Raw genomic sequence first — 25,770 nt, 5'->3', positions numbered from 1 at the left:
GAAAGAAAACGGGAAACATTGAGAGGGGAACGTTAGGGAAGATTGCGGGAAGAAGACAAAAAGGACACATCGAAGGGCAGTAGCGGTATGGATAACAGGAAGGATAGAAGAATTGGAACATGGTGGAGACAAGGGAGAAATGAAAAGATGTGATGGAGAAAGAAACAAAGAAATTAAAGGACAAATGAAAGGAGGGACACAGGATAAAGATAAAGAATTAAGACAGGACACAAAGAATGAATGAAAGACACAAGAAAGAAAGGATAGAACAAGTGTCAAGAAAGTGGGAAAGGATTAAACACAAAGTGGAGATAAAGAAATGTTTTAGAAAATAGGTTAAATAATAAACTACCGTGTTGTAGTTTTTTCCATGTATGTTGACCTGGGGAAAAAAATCAGTTGCATAGTTTTTCTAGTTTACACGTAGGAACCCTTTTTACGAACAATTAAGTGTTATGAAGGTAAGAGTTTTCAAAAGTATCCTGCTGGTTACGGATTACATTTCCTTCTCATGTTACATGACTGAGGGCAGGACAATGATTCGCTGAGGAGCAGCTCGCGCTCTCTCCTCGTTGGCTGGATTGTACACGTCAGCAGTCAATAACTTGTATCACCGTTCTGTCATTCTCTTCCTGGTATTAACGTGTTGACACTTCACTCTTCACTCGGTTAAGTGTGTCAGCTTCTTTTTTGGAAATTCACAACAAAGAGATGACTTGTGTGAAGTTTGTTTGTTTTTTTTCTTTCTGAAATTTTCTTTCGCTCCATAGGTTCCTTCTGGGAGCGACTGCTTGGGGAAATGACTCGGTTTTCCAGTGGAAAGACGGCCGTGTTGGAGAAAAAGGTTGCGCTCGGATTTTAAGAGAAAAAGTCACGCGGCGTTTTGGGGCTTCCTTTGAAGAGCCGCACCAGGAAACGGAGGGTCGCGGCGCGGCGGGGACTTTTAACGATGCAGACTCGCGCGAGGAGGTGAATAAAAGCCATATCTGCTGCCAAAGTTTGCTTTCAGGAAGGAAAATATGAGGTTTCGGCTGCTCAGACGGAATCTGCTCCTGCTGCTCGGAGTTATCTTTGTACTTGTGACTCTGTTGTTTTCAACACGTGTGTTAGTTTCTGAAGAGGACACGACACCATACAGCACCAGTAATGGAAATCGGGGAACGAATTCTTGCGAGATATTTAACTTCGGCTCTGTGTCAGAATTGACTCGGTCCGTTTACAGTGCCAATTACAAGCAGTGTGTCCATAATGCAGATAGGTTTCCTGGGGAGCCCCAGCTGGTGCTGGTTGTGCAGGTTCACAACAGGCCCGAATACCTCCGGCTCCTCATCAGGTCACTGGAGAGAGCTGCTGAGGTGCACAGTTTTCTCCTTATCGTCAGCCATGACTATTTTTCACAGGAAATCAACACAATTGTGCAAGGGATAACTTTCTGCAAGGTACTGCAGATTTATTTCCCCTTCAGCACCCAGCTGTATCCCAAAGAGTTTCCTGGGCAGGACCCACGAGACTGTCCCCGAGACATGTCCAAGGACATGGCTCGGAAAACAGGATGCCTCAATGCTGACCACCCTGACTCATATGGACACTACAGGGAGGCCGTCATCACTCAAACCAAACACCACTGGTGGTGGAAGCTGCACTTCGTTTGGGAGCGAGTTCAGGTGATGCAGGGCTACAGCGGCTTTGCCATCTTCCTCGAGGAAGACAACTACATCTTACCAGACTTTTTCCACTTTTATAAATTAATGATTGAGTTTAGGAAGACAAGTTGCCTAGACTGCGACATGCTGGCTTTGGGCAACCACAATGGTGTGATAGATTTCACCAGCATGTCTGATAAGGTGTTGACCTCGGGATGGATGTCGACAAAGCACAACATAGGCATGGGCATCTCTAGGGAGGTTTACTACAAGCTCATGGGCTGCAGCAATGACTACTGCACCTACGATGATTACAACTGGGACTGGACTCTGCAGTATCTGTCCGGAACCTGCATATCAAAGCCCCTTAAGGTGCTGGTTGCGCAGGGCTCCAGGGTTCTACACACCGGAGACTGCGGTCTCCACCAGAAGGACAACTGCAGACCAGAACAGGCCTCGCAAAAGGTAGAGGAGAGCCTTCAGAAGGCCAAGGAAGGTCTCTTTCCTCCACGCCTTGTCCTCAGTAGGGCGGAGCCAGTGGAGCACAAGGCACACATGAAGAACGGAGGTTGGGGAGATGTCCGAGACCATGTTCTATGCAACAATTATTCCAAACGTCTATGAGCTCCGCCTTTTCATCAATAGTCTACAAATGTGCCATCTTGAAGAACCTTCCATGTGTGTCTCGGGATGTAATGGATTTTGGGTTCTTTCTCTCTCAACCACCAAAGTCATCACCTAATGACTATGGGACAAAGTGCAAAGTTGCATGCTGGTCATATCTGAACTTTAATTTTTCATTTCACCAAAGTTCCACAAGTGCCAAAGTCTTTACATTGTGACTGCAAGCTCAGCCTTTTGCGTTTCTGTCTGCCTCACAAGCCAAAGCATCCGGAGATGTGATTCAGTGTTGGATTAAACAGTATCAAGAGGGTACATTTTGTACTGATTTAACTTCCTCTCAAATGAAAAACCTTCATATTCTGTTTATTTGTATGTTTCTAGGGAAACGTTTGAGGAACAATTTCTGCTTGTGTATAGCTGTTTAGGGGAAGATGTTTCCATATGTTTGTGATGGTACAATTGTAAATCAGATAACATAAAGGCAAATGTACAGACTTGGTTTCAAAAATGTTCATCTACCTTCATCAAATTTGATGAATTTTGGGGTTTGTTCTCATCAGTTGTTGTAGTTCCTTATTTTGTTCACTTCATACAATATGTATCAGGTAATGTGAACTGTTTTCTGTACTGGACAATTGGGGCGTTTTTGTCCTTTTCCTATTGTATTGATCTCCAGTTAGAGAACCAGAAAGTACTTTTTTCTTATGCTCTTATTTACTTTCTGATAGGCCAAAAAGTGACCTTTTGGAACCAGGATTTTGGTTCTGCAAACATCAGGATCACCTGCAATGCTGCTTTTCTATATTTGCACCTTCTATGTTCACAGATTGATTTTTTAAAAATGAGAACAGAATGAACTAAATGAGAATTTTATTTAAGACAAAAAATAATTTCCTTCTGTTTAATTATTTTTATGTAATTTTGTTTTTGCCTTCAATCTGACCAAAAGTGCCTTGTTTGGAGATTTCTTCTTAAAATGCACTGACTATAAAAAAAAACTAAGTACTTAAAACATATTTACAATTTTGGGAATTTTTTTTTCTTTTGGGATATTGTTTTGGTTCTGGTGGTTTTATTCATTCAAATCTAAATGGTGATTTATGGTTAAAGCGATTTGGTTGGGGCTTCTTTCCTAACCCTGTTTTGGTGCACCTGATTTGTAATGAATGTGATTGTGAAATGAATTTCTGCTTGTGTTTTTGCTGACAAGAACATCTTGATGTCAACATTGATGTTTGGGAGAGATGATGATGACAATCCAGTGCACAAATAATAATTTCCATTAATTTTGTGTATGAGCTTATTAATGACAACTTCTTTCTTGAGGATGAATCAATGTTTTTCTTTGGTCACTTTTTTTCTATTTGTTTTGATCATCACTTGAAGTAGCTTGACATTATTTGTTAGATGGGAAAAATGCTTGTGAAAAACATGAACTTTCATAATTTCTTCAAAAAAAAATGCTAATAAAAAGTTTGTAAAGTGACATTGCATGGTATTTTTCTTTTAAAGCACCTCAACAATAAAAAAATCTGGGTTCAACTTGCGGCCCGTTTTCATGAAATTTTAGAAATATGTTGAAAGACTTTTTAAAATAAGAAAATGTTTTATTGGCTAAAACATATTTACAGACAGTACTCCACTATTTGAACCGGGTAAAGATAAAACTGCCACTTGTGGATTTTTGGGTAGAACATATTTATGGACAAAACTGTTTATATCTTAAACACAAACTGTTTACATGATTTGTACAGTTATGGCTTAATTATTGTTCTGAATATATAGTTTTTTTTCAGCAACTGGCCTTCTTGGCATTGTATACTCCAGCTGGCGATTAATTTCAACAATCGATTCATCATGATTAATCCGATTAATTGTTTCAGTGTAGTGTTGCTTTTTATGTGGCAACACGAGAAATCAAGAAAAGGGAAGATCATAGCACAAAAATGAATGGGGGGAAAAAGAATCCAAATAAGTTACATTAGTGAGTTGAATTGTGCTGAGAGAAAAAATGCTTTGTTGAAACAAGATAGAAACATAGGGCAACTCAATTTTGTGAATACACTCAAATTATAGCAATGGCTATTTGTAGTATATGATAATGAGAATAATCAAAATATACAAAACTAGTAATTATGTTGAAATCAATAACCATACAGACTATGGCTGCATATGTGCCTAGTTGGTTAAAAGGTGAAATTCTAAAATATAAAAAAAGGGGAAAAAAATGGATCATGCAGGTCAGGAAGAGTTGTTATCTGTTTGGCCTCAGTTTATAGATTTACAGTTTACAATCATTCATGAACCCAATTTTTGTTTAATGTTATATTGTCAATAGAAGTAAATGACTAATTTTAGAAGCACAGTATCTAATTACATTTATTACATAAGGTATGTTTAATGTGCTAGAAAAGGAAGAAACCCTTAAAATTATAACTGTTAAAACTGTACTATAAGTAAAACTCCTTCCAAACAAGAAATGCACTGCGTATTGTATTTTACATGTCAAAAGCCGTACGGAACCCTTCTAAATTGAGTAAAAATCTGAACTGCTATTTTTTGCTCCAGTATGTCACGTGACAAGACCGCCAGTTTTCATTGGTCTGCCTCTGTTTCGTGTTTATTTCCGGAAGTGAGTTAGTTGTCACTGTCAGACTTTCCAGGCAACCAAATCGCTAACCTACGGCGACGCATTGACAGGTAAACAGTCGAAGTTTAGCTACAGTCAAACCAGTTTGGGTATATTTATAAAGCCATCTGAAAACTCTGTGTTTGCCCTAACGAACTATTCCTGCTTGCGGTTGTACATTTAGCCAGTTAGCCAGTTAGCTGTGGTTGCTCTCTGTTAGCTGACGTCATGGACTTTTGTCTTTCTGTAGTAGGGAAAAATAACACAATTAGACACAGTTCATGACTGGAACAATAGTATGGGTCTTTCTGTGATTCGAAGTATGTTTGAACTGACGTGAAAAGTGTTTTATCAGAGTGTTAACATGGTGAGATGTAGCCGCGACGTCGTAAAAGTGACGTCGGAAGCCTTCTCATTCGCTTACAAACGTCGCGTGTTGGAGAAATAATCAGTGAAACGAGCTGTTTACGAACTAGTCTCCATTCTAGCCACACAGCAAGCGTGTTCGTGTCATTAACCTGTTGTCACTGTGTTGTAGCCTTCCCTCTGTAGGTGTGCCCCTGTCCACATAATGGCCCATTGGTTTCACAGAAACCCACTGAAGGCAACAGCGCCGGTGTCCTTTAACTTCTATGGTGTGGCAGGGAGCCCGGCTGCCAACAAGATATGCAAGTAAGTCTAATGTTCACCAGCTGAAACAGAGCAACGTTATCACCGAACATGTTCCTCTGACAGGTTACTGTTAAACTTAATATACAACACTTTGGCGTTGTTTTGATTGTACATGTGGGCTGATCACCTAAATGTTACAGCACACTCAACATGGACATAAAATACCCACAGAAAACTGAAAGATACATCGATACACAGACATAACAGTAAGACCTCTACCAGGTTAAAAAAATGCAAGTGTTTATCAGTTCACTGTAATAATTGGTAGTGGTGGGACATTAATTCAGAAATATTAGATGTTGTACAAACATGTAACGCCTCAATAATAATAATAAAAAAAAGATGAACAAAGGTTAGAAAACGAACAAATCAGAACTTATGTAATAGCTATTAAAAGCTCCACAATTCTAGAAATATTAATAGAAATATTAGGCAGCAAGGAAATATTTAGTAATAAACAAGATGTTGTTCAAGCAGGAAAAAAGTGACAGGTGTAAATATTCAAGAGGGTTTGATTGGTGTTAAATCATAATGGTGTATCGACTCGGTTCCCGGTCTGTATCGGCCCATGTTAGAGTTACACAACATGTTCTGGACGCGTCGTCACCACAGTTCTAAAGCTACAGTGTGCAACTTTTATATAAAATGTATATACTTTTTACACATTTGTCGAAACTATCACCATGTTGTTACAGTGTGGTATGAGACAGACTGTCTGTGGAAAAAATGTAGCTTCTCTGCTTTCTCCCACTACTAACTAGAAGCAATCAGTCAGAGACTGGAGCCGGGTCTTAGTGCTGTCAATTACAATCTTGTGTGGCGCTGCTCATCCCTTGTCCTTTTCTCTGTTTGCTCTCTTCTAAGCTGCAGTTTTTTTCCTGTCAGCAGAGTCTGTCATGAATGCTAAGGCTAGTTAGCACAGCCACCTTTGACAGCGGATAAACAATTTTTCTGTAGCAGTAAGTTGTTTCTCCACCATTAGCACATTTAGCAGCGAATACACAAGGTTCAATATCAGCGCCCAGACCCTCCTCTTGGCTCTAATTGGTTGGTTTTGGTTGGGTGCATTTCTTCATATGGAAATAGGAGCACCGGAAGCAGGTGGAGGAGATTGATCTTTTCACACGTTATCTGTCTCATTCCAATCTTGTCAAGATATAGTATTAATTTCAAGAAATATGTAAAAATAAATAAATAAATATACATATGTATATATATATATTTTTTCTTATAAAAGTCACATTTAGCAGCTTTAATGTGAGGATTCTTTTAGAAGGCAACGATTGTCTACTAATGTTGCAGATTTTATGAGTTTGTATTGCATATCCATCATCATTGTAGCAAATTGTTATCAACATTATCCTGGACACTGTGGTAAACATGAGACAAGGGGACCAATCTACACCATGCTGGGCAGTTCAGAAAGGAAGTGGGAGGATTCAGATTTATGCCCAAAGGGCTCAAACTGTACCGATCCTGTAAACACAGACGGCTCATTTCAGTAATGGCCGAAGCCGCTCTACCAGGAGCAGCTCCTGTTCCTGTTTCTGCCTCTCATTATATCAACACGGACATCTTCAGATGCTCGTGTGTTTCTGTTTATCAGACTCACAGACAATCATCAATGTTGAGCTGAAAAATAAGGAAGACATTTTTAATGTCCCCGTAGTCTGCTCTGAAAGCACCCTTTATCACCGCCTGTAGAGGTTTTAACCAGAAATAATTTGAATAAAAAAACCCAACCACAAGTTATTGAATCCTCTTCATTTGGTAATGGAAGTCAAGGGGAAAATGACAGTGATAATAATAGTGATAATATTTTTTGAAAGGTAAGTAATCCAATGTGATAAAAAGTGTTGTTGATTTAACGGACAGTATCAGTAGAAGCCGTCTTCTTAAAAAGTAACAACTTTTCCTCACTTAGAGCATAGAATATTGCTTTGTTGCCCCTCCCCTACCTGTTACTGAACACTTCAGGTAGCTGTAAGGTGGTGATTATATTGATTATGTTCTTACCAAGTACAAAGATGAGGTAAAATATTTCCAGTTGCAAAATGCAGATGATCAGAAGAGCCATCCATCACTTTTATTAAGGTAGCACTGTTTTAAAACTCCAGCTGGTAAGCTGTTCTTCATAGAAATCAATCATGTAATGCATTTTTGTTTTAAAAAGAATTGTGGTGATACTACCATCAGTCAAGCTGTGCTATTTTTACTTCAGGTTATCATACCATCATGAGCCTCAGACCTGCCCATGTCTGGTACAGCAGGTGTTTCATAACGCTGTGGAAACTGACAGATATAATGGTGCTTCTTAGTATTTTTTTGTAAATTCTTTTAAATCAATTAAATTTGGTTTATTTCTATTGCGCCAATTCACATCAAACCCTAACCCTTCCCAAGGCACTTTACATTTTAATTCGGTCACAATTGATCCTAGATGTCAAACAGAGAAGTTGAATCGATTATTCATTCTTGAAGAAAGCCTGTTGGTATTTGAGAGACAAGATCATCAGCTGATTTCTGTCTGTGTGATGCGCTTAGTGACCTGAGGACGACCAGAGCGAGGCTGCTGGAGATGTTCACCGACTCCACCTGCACACCGGAGATCATGAAGAATGCCTCGGACGTGTACTTCTCTCTGCTGCAAGGCAAGTTCACTCACGTCGGCCATGTTGTTTTCAGCACATTTTTCTATAAACGGACAGTTATTGAAAGGAAATAAGTGTAGAGGACTGTTTTTGCCTCTCAATGTTGCATATTGGCTCTGTCTTTTTTTTTTTTAATAAGAAATTGTAAAAACACTCTCATCGTAATTTTTGTTTCATATAGCTGTGTCACAGTATCAAACTTTGCTGGGCGATAAATTGTCCAAGAAGTTATTGCCATAAACAATTATATTGTGGTTTTGAGACCGTTTTCAAGTAACATAATGATTATGGCATAACAATGCAAGAACACATTTTAAAGATTTATAAACTTGAAATTCCAACAAATATTTAACACTGGACCTGTAAGACATTTTCAGTATCCAAAATAAATTAAAAAAGAAGGAAAAAAACAGAAACAACAAATAAAATAAATGATCAAGTCCTTCAAAAAAGGGCTAGTTGAGACCAAAGCACCAGACTGAAGACTTTTGTCATCCAGTTTTAGGTAGAAAGATAGAGCACTTAACAATAAATCGTGTAAGTTAAAATTTCTGTAGCTGGTCTTAGTTTATCATGTGCTTAATTGATTTATTGCTTAAAACACAATAATTTTCTGGTAGATCATATTTATTTTATTCATGTAACACCATTTCCTTACAGCAGACTATAGTCAATGTGTGTTGCTATCCTTTGCATATGAAAAGCAAGTTACTACACAACCAAAATGGCAGAGACGGAAAATTGCCAGTTGCTAACCAATAAGCACTCTTATATTTCATTCCTTAACTTGCACCTACTAAACGTCTTCAGTGTTTGTTGTGCCGTGACCAACAGGCTTCATCTCGTCCCTGGATGGAACTACACAGGAGAACAAGATGAGGTTCATCCAGAACTTCAAGTGGACCGACACCTTACAAGGAAACATCCCAAGGTATCAAACAGCATCTTTGAGGACGCTGTGGTGGTCTTGAGGCCCCTTGTGGGCAGATTTAACTTGATCTGATTGACATAATGTTCAGATTGTAGTTTTGTAGAAATCCTAACTCTCGGTTTCTCTTTGACCTCTTGTTAGTGCCCAGCAGGATGCCGTCTTTGAACTGGTCTCTATGGCCTTCAACGTAGCCGTCTGGTACACCAAGTTTGCCTCAAGACTAGCTGGGAAGGAAAAGTAAGTGTCTTTTCTGCTTTTCAAGCATGTAAAAGAAAAACAAAAGCACTTGTTTACAACTTTTTGGAACTTTACAGAGGTTTTATTAATATTTTCAAGTTATGGAAGTTTATAGTGAAATTACTGCGCAAGTGTTGCTTAAGCAGTCTGTTCATTAACTGGCTACTTTATTAGGTACACTATTAGGTACACCCTGCAAGTACTGCGTTAAAACCCCTTTTACCTTTAGTAAAACACCCTATGGGTGCATTCAGACCAGCCCTGTTTAGTCTGCTTTAATCAAACTCTAGTTTGTTTGTCTGGAATGTCCAGTTTGTTTGGGAAGGAACTCTCAAAAAAAGCAAACTCTGGTTGGTCTGCCTTCAAACCTAGGTATTGTTTTGGTTGAAGTGAACTCTGGTGTGGTTGTCTAGCGCTAGCGAGTGAGAAGGCTCATAGTCTTTTACCAAAGACAAAAGAAAAATTCTCCCCTTGCTAAAATGTGACACTACTTCAGTTTTGTTCACATTTCATGAAGAAGGAGGTTGCGCTCAGTGTCTTCTTCAGAAGCTTTTAATTCCCTTCAGTGGTTCTTGGTGCAGCGCCACCACAGGCGAGGGGGGGACAGGTTGCTCAGAGGGGTTGGTTTGTTTGACACAGTTCAGTGTAAAAATACTTCACAGTGGCTGAAAATGGAACAGATGTTCCAACTTTGGTCCCCAGTCAAACTCATTCTACCAGATTATCAGGCGGGAAAACGTCCCAAGTCTTCATGACATTCAGACAATAACGTTTTTGAAGTCCAAAAAGGCCATTCTCATGTCCAAAAACCAGGCTGAGATCATTTTATTTTTGTGGCATCTATTATTACCTTGATGGTGCAAGTAGTAAGTGACAACTCTCAGATAGATGATAAAGGACCAAAGTGTGAGAAGAGAATATCTCCCACATCATTCGACCGCCACCACTATCTGAACCATTGATACAGAGCAGAATGGGTCTGTGTTCTCATGTTGTTTACACCAGATTCTGATTAAATGAATGTTGCAGCTGAAATCCAGACTGGTCGGACGTTTATCCAAGCTAACTAACATTGTCCAGTTCTGGTGGGTGTGAGGGAAGTGAATCCTGAGTTTAATGTTCTGAACTGACAGAAGTGGAACCTGGTGAGCGGTCTCCTGCTGCTGTAGCCAGTTTGAACTTCATGAAGTTATCTAAATACTTGAGTGCTGCTATGTTGATGATATGTTATTTACTGATTCAGCATTTTATGTTCATAACCAATTGAACTGATGTACCTAATAAAGTGGCCAGTGAGTGGATCTATGCATTAGAACAGCTCTGTTGTCACTGATTGTTTTTCTTTTTTAGTGGGAAAAAAGCAAACAGAACTTCAGACTCGGGGAAAAAAATGGATATGCTACTGTTAAAAGTTTGAAATTAATTATTGATTAACAAAATGTTGTTTCTGATTTAAGCCTGTAAGATTTGTAATAAACTGTCTGGGTTGTGTTTTTGTTGACTGTTTTGAGCTGATAGTTGGTTCCCCCAATCACCCAAATATGCCAACTGACCACACAGAGAATGACGAGGATATTCTTGTAGCATACTGACGGCCATGTTTGCCTCTCTAAAAGCATAACAGAGCCCGAAGCCAAGGACGTTCACAAGAGCCTGAAGGTTGCCGCTGGAATCTTCAAAACTCTCAAGGTGAAGCAGATGCACTGGAAGTTTAAACTTCAACATTTGGCTGCTAGACCTTGGCTTTGCTGCACCAACTCTGCATATTTCTGAAAGCGAAAGATCAATGGGGTGTTAATTAAAAAAAACCAACCAAACAAACAAAAAAAAACAAGTTTTTGCATCTCTACCATAGGAGGTCCACGTTCCCCGCCTCATCACCCCAGCTGAAAAGGGCCGAGACCTGGAGCCCCGAGTGATGGACGCGTATATCATCCAGTGCCAAGCCGAGGCACAGGAAGGTACTGTGCCTATTATCTGTTCATGTGGTTCATGCGAACCATATGAACAGATAATAAGCCTGACCTTTAATTACTTGGACCGTAACTCAAACTTGATGACACAATGTTTCTTTAGCTACAAGTAAAACTTAATCTTATCCATCTGACCATAAAATGAATAAAAACAGCCACAGTATTTAAGTGTGTGAGGGGGTGAAAGAAGTGAATGCGGTTAGTTCTTAGTCACATCTCTTTTAATTCTAACACTTTACTCTTCTTTATTTCATTTTTTTTAATATGTAAGTTTTTGGTGTTGTGCTGAATCATTTAAACAGAACTGACTTTAAAAAACTAATATTCATTTTCATTTTTCCAGTGACGATTGCCAGAGCCATCGAGCTGAAGCACAACGCCTCCCTGATTGCAGCTTTGGCTTTTGAGACGGCGAACTTCTATCAGAAAGCTGGTCAGTGTTTTTATACCAGCAGGTAAAAAAACAAACAAAAATCATATTTAAAACGATACATCAGTACCTCAGAGGGGTTGTAAGTTCATTTTCCTTGCACTTTGCAAGAACACAGTCTTACCAAGTCTTGTTTAGTTAAAATATCTTAACACACTTGAAATAAGAAAACACTAATTTAAAAGTAACATTTCAGCAAGATATATAAACTTGTTTTTAAGTCAATAAATTGTCAATATAGATAAAAAAAATAAAAAATACAGATTTTTTCACGTATAGGATTTTCCTGTTATAAGTTGCCTGCCCACTGGGTGATATCTGCACATCTGACATGTGCGGTTACTAATAGTAACCCCACTGTGGATAACTTAGCAACTTTGTCACTATATTTTGCAACCTGTAAGAGAAAAAAAAAAAAAAAAAGGCAATGTGGCATTTTACACTGTCACATTGTTTGGCATTTGATCCTGCAGGTTTATTGTTACTTTGATAGTTTGAGGTAAAACCTTGTTTTTATCTGTGGCGGTGCAGACCACACGCTGAACACCCTGGAGCCAGAGTGCAGCAGCAAGTGGAGGAAGTATCTGCAGCTGAAGCAGTACTTCTACATGGCTTATGTAAGCTGACACACATTGGCAGCTTCGCTTTGGATGGGGGGGGAGAGAAACATGTTTAACCATGAAATGTCCCAACGGTTTCTGCTTTCCTTTGCAGGCGTTCTGCTACCACGGCCAGACGCTGCTGGCCAGTGACAAATGTGGAGAGTCTATAAGATCCCTACAGGAGGCCGAAAAATGTACGTGCTTTTTTAGTACCATGCTTTATTGAGAACATGCGTTGTTTTGTAACCTTGGAGATGTCATACTGTAACTTTACACATGCTATCATGTGTCAGTGAGCTACATATTGAGGCATTTCCTCTCCTCATGTCTGAGTCAGAATGAATGACTGCCAGTGATGCCACAGGTGCTTCCTGTGTGTTTGCTTCCTGTTTCCTGCCACTGTGTATTTAAAGGGGCAGTATTGTGTATTTTCCAGGCACATGGTGCCATTTTATAGCTAAATTAAGTAACTGTTGCCGTCTGCTGCTATGTATATCAAATTTGGCTTAAAATATATTTGACTTCATAATCTAAAACCTTGAAATTCGGGCTCTATTGCTTTAAGAACTCCTGCTCTTTTTGAAACTCTGCCTTCAGGAATTCATCATAACATGACTCCTTTATTAACCATTTAACAGTGTTTTTCATCATCATCAACTTTATTTATAAAGTACTTTAACAGCAGCCACAGCTGAAACAAAGTACTGAACATCAGTAATAAATAAGATAAAGGAACATATAAAAATTAAGTAACAAAGCTAAGCACATAATAATATATTAGAAACTCAATTCAAAACACAATAAAACAATACAGCTAAGCAGATATAATCAATACCAATAAAGATTAAGTAAAATCAAGTCTCAGGTGGGTTGAAAGCCAATGAATAAAAAAAACTTGTCTGATGGGTTTTAAAAATGGACAGTGAAGGGGCTTGTTGAACCAATGATTCACTGAAAAGTAGCTCCTATAATGAGCTCAGCAGATAAGCATTTCCACAAGGAGTTTGATAATTGCTGATGTCGCTAGTCTGAAGGAGCTGAGTGAGGAGTCACAGGGGAGGGCTGCTTTGTGAGGCGGAAGCTCTGAAACCGCCTTGAAAGTTGTGCTAGGTCCACCCATGTGTTTTGCACAGCTGAATGGTTGCCATGGGAGACTAAAGGACATTCATGAAAGAATTAAGGCAACACTCCAGATATGTTTTTCTAGAGGGAATAAAACATTTCCATAATATTGCCATGTTATGTACACGTCCAGTCCTGAGTTGTGGGAGGTCTTTTCCTCCTTGACCCCACTGTGCNAGCATTTCCACAAGGAGTTTGATAATTGCTGATGTCGCTAGTCTGAAGGAGCTGAGTGAGGAGTCACAGGGGAGGGCTGCTTTGTGAGGCGGAAGCTCTGAAACCGCCTTGAAAGTTGTGCTAGGTCCACCCATGTGTTTTGCACAGCTGAATGGTTGCCATGGGAGACTAAAGGACATTCATGAAAGAATTAAGGCAACACTCCGGATATGTTTTTCTAGAGGGAATAAAACATTTCCATAATATTGCCATGTTATGTACACGTCCAGTCCTGAGTTGTGGGAGGTCTTTTGCTCCCTGACCCCACTGTGCTCCCTGTATGTTGTGGGTTTTAACAAAGTGTGTGTTCAGGTTACTCCCGTGCGGAGGCGCTGTGTAAAGAGTACCGTCAGACCAAAGGGCCCGGCACCACGGCCAAGCCGTCAGAGCAGCTGTTCTTCCTCAAGCTGGGCGCGCTCATTAAAACCACACTGGAGAAGTGCCAGAGAGAGAACGGCTTCATGTGAGTCACACACACACATGTTTGTCTGGCTATCTTTGTGGGGACTTTCCATTGACTTCCATTCATTTCTACAGCCTAAACCTGACCTTTATCCTTTTCCTAACCCTAACCATCACATACCTAACCCTAACCCTAGCCAAAACTCAATTCATAACTTAGCCCTAACTCTGACCCCTGACCCAAAAACAGGGTTTCCCCTCGTGGGGACCAGGCTCCGGTCCCCACGAGGAGCAATTGGTCCCCACAACTTAGCATATGTCAGGAAAATCGTCCCCACAAGGTATTACAAACAAACACACACACACACACACACACACGCACACATTTTAATGCTGACTCAGCTGGAGTGCACTCTGGTGGTCTGTCGTTGAAACACCTCCGTCTGACATGAACCAGAGAACACTGTTACATTTTGAGTTTATTAAATGTAGCACAGTAAAAGAATAAAAAGTTATATACAAAGAAACAGAATTTCAAACAAAATTCCCTGTATTTTGCTGTGTAAATATACAGCAATGTATATTTACACGTTCAAAGGAGTGGGTAGAAATATGAACTTGTTTTTACACCCACCACTCTTTCATCAGTAGCATTATCCATTAAATTACTATTCATATTAACTTGGGTATAATATTCTTTCTCAGTATTTGCTCATAAAAGTCTTTGAAACTTCTAAAATATCTTTGGAGATATTTTAAAACATCATGTTAGTGTTTTAACAATTGTTGCTGTCTAAACTCTCGGCCATACAGTAACTGTACAGTAACAGCAGCTGATTGAACGTTAGTCAGTTTTCCAGTAGCAAACTGCTGAGAAGAACATGAACAATCCAAAGTTCTCCTGTTTTTTTGGTTTATTTAATGTTCTCCTGGATGTCGTTCCACAGATACTTCCATAAGGTTCCTGCTGAGCCTCCCCAGCTGGAGCTGAAGGCCAGTTACGGTCTGGCGGAGCCGGTCCCCTTCGAGCTGCCGCCCCTCAGCGAGCAGTGCACTCCTGAGGTCTATGCCACCTTCGACCTCACCAAGGGAGCCAAAAATGACAAGGTGCTCCGTCGGTTTATGAATTCATGCAGTAATCTACTAATACCTGGTTTATAAAAGCCTAGTTAGAATTTTTCTTTCAAGATCATTAGAACGCTTTAGTCTTGAAAGGTGCAGTAGGCAACTTTTGTAAAATAAATAAATAAATAAATAAATAAATAATTATTTTGCATATTTGTTAAAACTCTGTCACTATGTCCTGAGAGTAGATGAGACAGGTAATCTGTGAAAAAAAATTGTGCTCCTGTGTCTTTGCCATGTTGTCCTACTGCCATCCACAGAAATATACAGCTCGGTCAGAAATAACCAATCAGAGCCAAGAGGAGGGTCTTAGAGCTGACAATCATCTCGTGTACAAGCTATTCACCCCCTCATGTGCTTTTTATTATGTTCTTTATTTATTTAACCTTTATTTAACCAGGTAAATTGATTGATACACTACAGCTGGTTCCACACAACAGAGTCTGTCACGAACAGCTAAGGATGATGATGGCGGATAAACAATAAGTTGTTTCTCCGCCATTATCAAATTAAGAAGTATGTACATGAGGATGATTGGCAGCTTTAAGATCCTCCTCTTTGCTCTGATTGGCAGTGGTGTATTTCTGCAGAGAGCAGTAGGACAACAAGGATTATTTCACATATTGTCTGTCTCACATTTTGCTGTCAAGACATTAACAACTTTGAGAAATATGTACAAAACACATCTTTGTAAAATTTCAGACTGCAGCTTCAAGTCACGTTATGCTAATACGGCTTGATTCAGACATGCTAAACAGCTTTTCTTAAAAGCTGACCTGATGCAGTGTTCATGTCTTACTGTGCTCTACTGTCCCACCAGGCCAAGCCCAAGGAAGAGGAGGTGAAGCCGGTGAAGGAGCCTGATTTGAAGCCCCAGAAGGACACAGGCTGTGTTCTGTCCTAGAGCCTCCATCTTGGCATCACCCTGCTGAAGAAACATTGTTTATAAAGACAGCGTCTGTTTATCTTCCTTCATAGGAGACTTTTCCCCCCCACTATTAATCCATGGTATTTTACATTCATGCTGAAACATGTTCTTTATATTTGGATGTGATCCACTACCAGAACAATCTGACTCGTGTAAAATCTGCTCCGGACGGTATGCTAGGCAGGCCCACAATCCACTCCCATCTGTGTGCTGAAACCTGAAAAAGATGGCAAGTTGAAGCTCTAGTCCAAGAAAAAGAAAAGAAAAGCCCATCCCATCTGATTTTCCTCTGGAGTTGAATTGAAGGCATGCAGTGAGTGTGTTTACCATGTGTGTTGTCGAACGGGAATATTGTGGCTTGTTTTGGGATTAGAACTTTTACCAGGTGCAGTTCACTCTGTCCAAGACAGTAAATTCTCTAAGACCGGTTAATAGGAGACAGATGGGTGGACCAAACCACCCTGACCTTTGAGCTGCAGGAAGAGAAACAAGTTTTATGTGTTCAGTTCTGTAACACGATCCAGAATTTCAACCGAAGAAAAGCACTTATTGCACTCCAACTATGAAACATCTGTTTGGAATGTTCATCACTACAGACATAACTTATCCCGACTGAGTAACAGCATACATACAATCCTTCTGAGTACTACCTGAATACAGAGTATCTGAGCTGAGGCGTTTTCCCACTATGACATTATCCAATCATTTACAATGACAAGAAATCCAAGAGAACTGTGTGTATTGATGGTGAATTTACTTTGTTTTAGCTGTAGTCGTTGATGATTTATTTGATTTAGATCACATGTATTGTAGTTTTTCTTTTTTGTATGCGACATTAAGCTGTTTTCTACATGTACTGTTCCTTTAAGAAGACCCTATTATTGCTGGATATGGCTAAATATTACATTGAGGTTAAAACTCAGACACCTATGTGAGCCTGTTTGATATGTTTTGGTTCTTGAACGTTATAGGAGACAATCTAACACTTAGCATAGAGTTCAGTGCAGCTGAAATCCAATGTTTTTGACGGACATTAGAACTCGGCATACGATGCTAACCATGTAGCTGTTGTCTATAGTAGGCACCCTGTTCTGTAGGTATGAACTGACTGGGTGATGGTCTGTTATTGATATCACCGTATTAAACAGTCGCCAACATCTTCTGTTCAACTGTCCCTACAGTTTAAAGTCCCTGTAGAGAGATGTACAAGAATATCCGTAGCAACAATCAGAGTTCTCCCTACACCACTTGTTGCTGTGCACGGCTAGCCATCTAGCTTAAAAGAGGTTACTATAAGAACAACTAGAAAAGCATCCAGAATTATTAAACCTCCAGCTTTCTAATTTAAAGAACACCTAAAGCCAGTAAAATATCAACTCAAGTTACATGACAATGAGTCAAAAATAAACAGTCAAACCGAACCCATCACTCTTTTTAAAACTAGCTAGCATGCTAACAGAAGCATGTACTGTTAGAGCAGATTAACATCGATGCCCGCTTCCTGCAATAAGCAAACTACTACTAATTTATTTGGGTTGTGTTTTCTATAATTTTCCTTCTGGCTGTATTTCAAAATATTACAAAGTGTTGGCGATAACAATATTACAACTTAGAATGTGGGAATTATTTCAAAGCAGGAGGAACAATTGTTTTAACTCAAATTGGTTATCATGTTATGCTACTATTTTTATTTGAAAATGTAACTTTGTAAATGTAAATGCCACAAAGACCTGGTATATTTTGGACTGGGTCTTCATGTAGTCATCAGTGGCTCTAAAAGAAACAGCAGAATCTGCCTCTGCAGTAGTTTTAGATTTTTCTGCAGAGCAGCTTCACCTGAGTCGCCCCAGCTGTCTGAGCTCTGCCCGCTTTGACAATGAAATCTAAATCAGTAAGTTAGTAACCGCTGGAAACTTGTATAGACTGTATAAAGCTGATTCCATCCACTAACTTAACCCACCCTGATGTATTCATAGCACATTGGAACCTCTCTGCTCAACTTTTTTAAAGTTGAGCTGGTTTAGACATGTCATTCGTTGCACTTGGAGCACCTGATTTAGCTTCTTGAGGCACCGCAGGAGTCGGCCCAGTGCTAATTGTGCGCATCCATTCTTCATGAGGGTGCTACAGCGTTGCTGAAGTGTGAACTCCTTCCTTTTCTTCTTCCTCCTCCTTATGTGGTGTCCTTCATGTAAAATGTAACTCATATGGTATTAAATCAGTCAGAAAAGTTTCCGTCTATTACGTGTTGTCTTTGCAAATCTTAATGCAGTCATAATGTAAGTTTTGTTCACAATTATGTTGGTTGAGACATTTTACATTTGGGCAATTACTCCCTCTGGTTTTGGAATATGTGCAGTTGGAAGGTTTTTTTTCTCTCGCTTTTCTTTTTTGAAGATAAATATGACCAACCAGAGCAGAAACATAATGTTAATATGCCTTAATCTAATTTTATAGCTTTTAACAAAGACCATATATATCAAAAGACAAAATTAAAAAAATGAAATGCATATTACACAATAGTAAAATAAAATAACAGTTACCTGCAGCTGTTCTGAAAATGTTATCTGGGTTTACTTATATGCCCCACTGCAGTGTGCACTATTATAGTAGTTTTATATTATGTTTATAACAGATTTATTTATTTCTCAGTTGTATACAAGGGATTAGTTTAATTTATTTATTTCAAACTGGTTTTTAAAAGAAAGAAAACAAGTAGTCAGTAGCAGGACGACAAGAGAAAAATAGTTTACCGCTTTTCTGTTTGAAAAAGAAAAGAAGTGAACTATTCACTTCTTTTAATACAATATGTTAATATACACATATATTGTATATACTAAATTATATGCAATATAATTTAATGAATTATACTATACGTTTATATTCAGAGCAGAGAAAAATGAGGTTGTGATGTGATTTGCCCTGCAGAGGTCTTGGTTTGGAGATGTTGGAATCCTTGACATCTGAGTAAATATCCAATGTCTTGTTTCCTCTGCTGACAAACTGTTGAGATGTTGGCAGCATGGCAGAGAGTGAGGCATGAATAAAATCATCAGATACGGCCACAAATGTGTCTGGATCTTAGCAACGATGGAACCGATGACATCACATGCACTGTCAGCAACAGCTGAGGGTGGAATGAGTGATGGTTTGTGTTAACAACCAAAACCTGGCCTTGTTTTGTTTTATGACCCCATGTTAAGTCCTTTTTATGCCATGAGGAATAAAAGAGGGTGTGACTCAAACGTAGTGCGTCAGACAGTACGCTTCCAACGTTTGGCAAACAGACGTGACAGTAAACTGACATTCCTCGGCTATAAGCCCGGCCTCCTCGGCATAAGAAGCAAACACAGCAGCCAGTGACGGCTCTCGTCATGAGACAATTTGCTCTGGTGTGTTTGTCCTCTCAGGTTTCAGGACTCATCTGGTATCCTGCAGTTGGTTTTTCTTCATAGACACTCGGCGTTGATGGATGCACTCGGTGCAGCTGTGGCATTCCCCACTGCGCCATAAAGACAGGCCTCTTATCGCCTGAAGAATGAACACAGACAGCCACCAGGAAGTGAGTTGTGGAATAAGTAAGAACAACTCTTGGTGTTTCTCTTTGAAATAAAAGTTTATGCAAAAATCTCTCTAATCCGTCAGGTTTCTCCGCAAGACCAGGAGACAGAGTTTGACGGTCCACCTTTGCAAAAGCAGAAGAGGATCGTCTACTTCTCCAGTGGTGAAAGTCTGGAGCTGGAGGACTCTGAAGAAGATGAAGCAGAGGAGCAGAAGTCACACAGAACCCCCTTTGAAGAGCCAACGGGGAGGGTGGGAATCTGTTCAGAGGATGAAATCTGTTTGGAAGTCAAAGTGGTAGATCATGAGATAGATGTTTCTTCCTCAGGGCCGGCTGTCGTTCAAGAATGTTGCCATTCTAGTTGGGAGGATGTCACTGCTGGGTATGTAGCGCCACAGAAGTCATCAGACTAAAAACAGGAAGACTAATGAGACGCTCTTTGTCTTTCTAAAACCAGCTTGTGATTTCCTTGGAAAGAGACTGGCCGGCGCTCTTGGGCTGAATGGAGCCAAATATCAATACGCTGTAGATCGACATTACCGTGAGCAGAAGGTAACCTACAGCTCAGGAATATCTGAAATCTAATCAGAGTGGTCTGTGATTTTGTGCAACAGGCCGACACAATGTATAGCATGGCTGTGAAGCAGTGAGTCTTTATCCAGCTCACCTGATTTAATATAGTATAGAATCAAATTCTTCCTGCAGTCACAGCTGAAAGTCTGTCACTACCACACAGCGGCAGAGCCACATATTTCCATTTGGGTGTCCAACAACTGACTGCTGCCTGGACCAATTTGGAGCACTACGATTGTTTTTCCAAACTAATTCACTAGATAATAATAATAAATACATACATCTACAAATATATGCTGTTTAAGCATATAGAACTGCTGCCACCAACTGTTTTGGAGGGGAACTGCTTGTTCTGGCTCTGGGCTCTGGTGAATTACCTCCCATGGAAACCAATCACTTGCCAGGATTGGCTGCAAAAGTGGCCAATGATTATGAGACATACCCTAAAAGCACCTCCACATCATCACACTACCACCACCATGTGGTAGCATGATGATGGTGTTCAGGATAGAGTTTTCTAGATTATATCCAGTACCTTATGTCCAGCTCCATTAACTCCACGTACCCAGATACTTTTAAATGATTTCTAAATTATTTTACAGCATAAGCAGGATATTCTTTGTATTTCAGGGCTTGTAAGTTTTCCCAACCTTCTCAAAGATTACAGGTCATCATGTGGAGGAGCAGGCAGAGAACGCTCACCTTTCCTCTGGGCTAGAAGGGAGTCACTATGGAGCCACGGGAGGCGCAAGCAGACCCCCTGATCCTAGTGAGAGCCGTGATGACAAACATGGAGATAAACACAAAGGATGCCAAAACAGAGCCTATCAACGTGACGAGGATAACTAGTTGTAAAGCTGAAGAACTGAAAATAGAGAGGAATGTGAAAACCTGATGTGCAATATGGATTTCTGTTTGATGCTTTAATTATAACAAATGTGTTTTGAGAGAAAGCAAAGACACTGAGGAAACCGAGGAAACCGATGTAGGTGGCAGAACTACATAAAACACATTCCTACGGTTCTGGAGATACCAGAGGAAATGCTGCCGAGTCCAATGTTTTCTCTGTGTGAAAAGGAGTAAAAGGAAAAAATGGTGCAGATCTACCCCTCCCCAACCTATTGCTGAACGCAGCTGGCAACAATAGGACTACTTCCGCTTTTTTAATGCAGAAGAAAAAGACAAATTAATCATGTGAAATTAAAAATATGAGTATGTTAATAGCTGACTGTAGGCTTGCTACCTCGGCAGATTGCCTGACTAATCATTCAGCTAATATCAGCATATTATGCACAGTGAGCATTTGAAACTTCTTCTATATTTAGCCAGATTTATTCTGTATTTTTGCATAAGTCTGAATATTTATTGATTCTCGAGAAGAGGGACAGAACATGTCTGCTGTATGAAGTACATACTTTGAATAAAATATATTCAAAATATAACTTCTTCAAATAACTGAAGAAACTAACCTGGCAATGCCACCACAACAAAGTATGTTTTCATGGAGTTTGCTGAGTATTATTTATTTTAAACTATGTAGTAGGTAGATGGTGTCTGTAAAAGCCTTTGTCCTGGAGCAGAACTCAATACATTATCATAATTTAAAAGAATTATAACATAATATGTCATGACAACTAAATATAAGTATTCAAATAAATAATTTCATGAATATCAATAGATGGAGTTAAAAACCATTTTTTATATTTTCAAAATCAATTGAAATTGTGTCCTGAGAATCAGGCATTATTGGAGGGCATCAAAACTTCTGAGGACCCCATGACCTCTTCCTTTTTCTTCCTTTGCTAACAGGGCTAGTTAGCTCTGGTAAGCTTATGCTATTCTTTTGTTTTGTTTTTTCTTTTTTTTTATTCCTAAGTTGTTTGTCACAACCATATTCTGTCAACACCACAAGTAACAACTTACAAAATGTTGATGCAATTTTGTGACATAAATGCTTCTTTGGTATATTGTAAAGATTTCAAGGTACAATATGGCCTCCTTCAGAATAACATCATATAAATGGAGGTAGTTTGGCATTTTGCCACACCATCAGATTTTTGACTCTTGGTGATGGTGTCGACAAATCTCACTTAAGTGTGCAGTTTGCTCATTTTAATGTGTTTTACATAAATGTACTTCATATGGGTCAAGTATTTCTTTTCAAATATGTTTCTGTTGATTTTCAACACCTTCTATAGTTTTATGGTTTAAATTTAACATGTATTTATTAGTCCTTTAATATTAATAAGATGTGGTTTATTACCTGAGGGAAGTGTATGCTTATCCCATGATAAACACTCTACCGATTATAGAATTGTATGTATTTCAGGCTAGAATAGCCAGAGAAGAGATATGGAGCAGCAGAAGGCAAGGAACAGGGAGTATCAGGATAGAAGAGAAATAATGAATAGTCAGCCTGAGCTGAAGGAAGTTCATAAGAAAGGAAAGAAAACGACGGAGAAAGAGAGTGGAAGATGGATAAATAAAAAATATCAATGTAAATTCAGCTTAGAAGTACAATCCTATCACTATGGACAAAATCTCACACAGGTGACACTTCACACAGGCATGTTCTACACTGGGCAAGAAAAGGCAGGATTCTGCACAATCTCAGAGTCCGAGCATCAGAATGCTGTAGTCATCTGGACCTATATGGATCAAATCCTCACATATATTCATATCAGATATCCCACCGTAAACACTGTCCACTTTTAGCCTTATAGCCCAAGCAAACAGTATAAAAATAAAAAGAACTTCTATCTCCTCTGTGTTGTCCTGCAATGTCTGGGATTTGAGAAAGCTTCATGGAATTTCTTCCCCACATCACATGGCATTAGTGCTCCAGATGGCATTGGGGCGACTGCGAAGAGACGTGCTGACAGTATTGTGCTGAGAGGTCAGGATATCGTAGATGACAAAGTATTCTTTGACATAGTGTCCAACAGCTTAAGTGGTGTCAAGCTGTGATATGTGACAAATGATGAGTTTCAGGCTTATGACACCTTCCTCATGCAAACCCTGAAATCCATCCCAGGAACAAGAAACATTAATCAAGTGTAGCTCAGTGTGGATGTCATCCATTGTAGGAATACTTTCATGATTTTGCAGAGATCTGCAAGTGCTTCAGTCCAGCCACTCACCCTTTTGGTGACCCGATACGAGACCCAGATGTCCATGAAAGTTCAATCACTGCCAAAGTTCAGAATCTACTGGAAATGTTGATGGAGGAAATGTAGAAGGAGTCCAGCAGGACAACGACTGCGATAAACCCTGGTGATGTCCAAAGTGAAGATCAGCTTGTTGTATGATGGGAGCTGGTGGCTGGCTAAAGCCGTACAAATGGACAAAGAGCATCAAGATGTACAAGTGGAATTTTTTCATCCTCATGGACCAACTCTTAGCTTCAAGCAAAAACAAGGTCGTTGAGACGTCTGCTTTGTGCCATTTTCCGATATTCTAGTTAGACTGAGAAAACTATCCTCACCAGTCTGCACGAGCAGCACCAGGGGCGTATACCGCTTATCACCAGCTGTTATGGATTTTATTGAAGGAGAATATGTGATACGTCTGTTGCATGGGGATTAAATCTACTGACTTGGCAATCAGATTTGATGAATCGGATTTTGCCATCGCTTTTATTATTATTTTTAAAGATTTCACTTTAAGAGATTTAGAAAGATTTGAATTAGTTCACAATGTATTTCAAATGTATTTACCAGTTCATCACCACCGTCAGCTATGTCTACCCCATCAGATGGAGTTTATGTTGTTTTTTGTTTTAAATATTCATTTTGTTTCTTGATAAGCATTTATCTGTAAAATGTCTGAATTCATCAATTAAAAAAATTAAGACACACAGACAGTAAAAATATTAAGAAGTTTATAAAAAATAATCTTATAATTTATTTTTGTCTGACAGTGTTGACAAAGTTTTCCGTGAGGTCATGAAAAAAATTAATTTGCAGAAAATGTTGCAGCTGCCAGCTGGGAGCATGGACCTTAGCATATTTACATTCTCAAAACATTATTTGTTATATTTGAATACAGAGGGGGGATTTGAACCCATTTTGTCCTTTAGGAATCACTGTATTACAATAAAAATAACAAATATGCATTGAGAACCTTTGTATAACTTGAATAATGTTAAAAGTTTTTTTTAGCAGCAGTTTAGATAAAACCTGAAATTTTCTGTTTAAATAAAATGCATTTTTTGTTTTGTTTTAAAATCATAAAACTGTTCAATGTTATCACGCCATGAGAATGTCATACCCCAAATGACCTCTTCTTCTTATATTTATTAACTTTATTTTGTGTCTGTTCAAGAAGTAAGCTCATCGTTGGTGAGACTGCTGTGAAAAAAAACGTACAAGTTTACGGCTTTTCCATGTCTATCTGTGGTACGTGAGCACCCTCTTGTGGTTTCCACGGGAAATGCTCATAATGGCAATAAATAGGAAAACATGAACTGCGTCGGTATATTTCATAGCTTTACGTTCTCAGTAAAACCCGATGAATGTAACCGAGGACAGTAGTACGGGTAAGTACTACATTTAATCAAACCAACTAAAACTGGTAAGTATGTATTTTTAGGTGACGTCGCCAGGAAGAAATAGTTGATCAAATCTTTGTTCCTCGGTAACCTAAACCTCCATAACACCGAGATGAAAGGTGAAAACGTCTTACATCTCATGATGCATATAGTTCATATTAAGGCAAATGTATAAACAAATCTCACATATGAAGTTTAAAGTTCAAATTTAGTCATTTGTAGGTAAAAAACACCTTCCGTGTGTTGCACAACGTGACAAAGTAGTGTCTAGGTAACACCTCTGTCCATGAACATCCGTGCAAGCCGTACGTAAATTACGTGGTGACATAATGTAATTTGTTAGGACTTGTTTGGACTTTGTTAGGAAGTAGCGTGGCAGTCAGATTTTGTGACTGCAGAGGGCGCCATTTAACAAGCTGAACTAAAGGCAGTTCATTTTGATACTTGCTTTTGAAAGAAATGTGACCGCACAATAGCTTAAAACAGGGGTGTCCTACAGAGGACCGGCATCCTGCATGTTTTAGTTCTCTCCCTAGTGGTAGTAACAATCTCCTCAGCAAGTCAATGTTCTGCTTAGGCCTTCTAATAAGCCATCATTTAATGCAGGTGTGTAAAACCTGGATATAGATCTTTATACGACTTTCTACAAAAGTCATAAAAAGCATTACACAAGAACATGTGCAGGCCGTATCTTTTTATAACTTCTAACAGAACCTGATTTGTGGATAGCGCAAATCATACGTACATTCATACATTCGAGAGACCGAGTCCAAATAATGATTAAATGATGGGGGTGGGGGAGGCAAAATTTAATTTCGATTTAGGCTAAAAAAAAAAAAAAAAAAAAAAAAAAAAAAAGTAAGTTAATTCTGACGAGGATGGGATTCGAACCCACGCGTGC

At 39.2% G+C, this 25,770-nt stretch overlaps 3 protein-coding genes across 4 annotated transcripts; all 3 read left to right on the top strand.

Annotated features, from left to right (window-relative positions):
- Window positions 1–537: 537 nt before the first annotated feature.
- LOC103148804 (alpha-1,6-mannosyl-glycoprotein 2-beta-N-acetylglucosaminyltransferase) lies at window positions 538–3,753 on the top strand. Of its 2 annotated transcripts, none has more exons than XM_016679471.1 (2): window positions 538–668; window positions 771–3,753. In XM_016679471.1, the coding sequence occupies exon 2, from the start codon at window positions 1,020–1,022 to the stop codon at window positions 2,265–2,267; it is 1,248 nt and encodes a 415-aa protein (XP_016534957.1). In that variant the 5' UTR covers window positions 538–668; window positions 771–1,019; the 3' UTR covers window positions 2,268–3,753. The 2 variants fall into 2 exon arrangements, 1 of the variants encoding a protein (XP_016534957.1); XR_001664171.1 differs by lacking the exon at window positions 538–668 and having other exon boundaries at window positions 680–2,336; window positions 2,446–3,753.
- Window positions 3,754–4,858: 1,105 nt separating this feature from the next.
- brox (BRO1 domain and CAAX motif containing) lies at window positions 4,859–18,417 on the top strand. The gene is made up of 13 exons (XM_007567739.2): window positions 4,859–4,967; window positions 5,435–5,568; window positions 8,113–8,219; window positions 9,054–9,150; window positions 9,292–9,387; window positions 11,004–11,076; window positions 11,243–11,348; window positions 11,704–11,793; window positions 12,322–12,407; window positions 12,505–12,586; window positions 14,043–14,193; window positions 15,080–15,239; window positions 16,078–18,417. Exons 2-13 carry the CDS (start codon window positions 5,468–5,470, stop codon window positions 16,159–16,161), a joined length of 1,233 nt encoding a protein of 410 aa, XP_007567801.1. The 5' UTR covers window positions 4,859–4,967; window positions 5,435–5,467; the 3' UTR covers window positions 16,162–18,417.
- Window positions 18,418–19,022: 605 nt separating this feature from the next.
- Window positions 19,023–21,759, top strand: LOC103148802 (protein FAM177A1). The gene is made up of 5 exons (XM_007567738.2): window positions 19,023–19,747; window positions 19,831–19,998; window positions 20,075–20,129; window positions 20,205–20,299; window positions 20,981–21,759. Exons 1-5 carry the CDS (start codon window positions 19,724–19,726, stop codon window positions 21,167–21,169), a joined length of 531 nt encoding a protein of 176 aa, XP_007567800.1. The 5' UTR covers window positions 19,023–19,723; the 3' UTR covers window positions 21,170–21,759.
- The last annotated feature ends 4,011 nt before the right edge of the window (window positions 21,760–25,770 follow it).

The sequence above is a fragment of the Poecilia formosa genome, unplaced genomic scaffold (assembly GCF_000485575.1).
Source record: "Poecilia formosa unplaced genomic scaffold, Poecilia_formosa-5.1.2 Scaffold213, whole genome shotgun sequence".
In the NCBI taxonomy this organism is placed as follows: Eukaryota; Metazoa; Chordata; class Actinopteri; order Cyprinodontiformes; family Poeciliidae; genus Poecilia; species Poecilia formosa.
The sequence above is the reverse complement of the archived record's forward strand: the minus strand, read 5'-3'. Positions and strand labels throughout refer to the sequence as shown.

Coding starts and splice junctions, on each gene's coding strand:
- LOC103148802 (XM_007567738.2), top strand. CDS start 19,724: ATGAACACAGACAGCCACCAGGAA. Junction 19,999..20,074: donor TTGAAGAGCCAACGGGGAGG/GTGGGAATCTGT, acceptor TTTCTTCCTCAG/GGCCGGCTGTCGTTCAAGAA. Junction 20,130..20,204: donor TGGGAGGATGTCACTGCTGG/GTATGTAGCGCC, acceptor TTCTAAAACCAG/CTTGTGATTTCCTTGGAAAG.
- brox (XM_007567739.2), top strand. CDS start 5,468: ATGGCCCATTGGTTTCACAGAAACCCACTGAAGGCAACAGCGCCGGTG. Junction 9,388..11,003: donor AGACTAGCTGGGAAGGAAAA/GTAAGTGTCTTT, acceptor CCTCTCTAAAAG/CATAACAGAGCCCGAAGCCA. Junction 11,349..11,703: donor CCAAGCCGAGGCACAGGAAG/GTACTGTGCCTA, acceptor TCATTTTTCCAG/TGACGATTGCCAGAGCCATC.
- LOC103148804 (XM_016679471.1), top strand. CDS start 1,020: ATGAGGTTTCGGCTGCTCAGACGGAATCTGCTCCTGCTGCTCGGAGTT.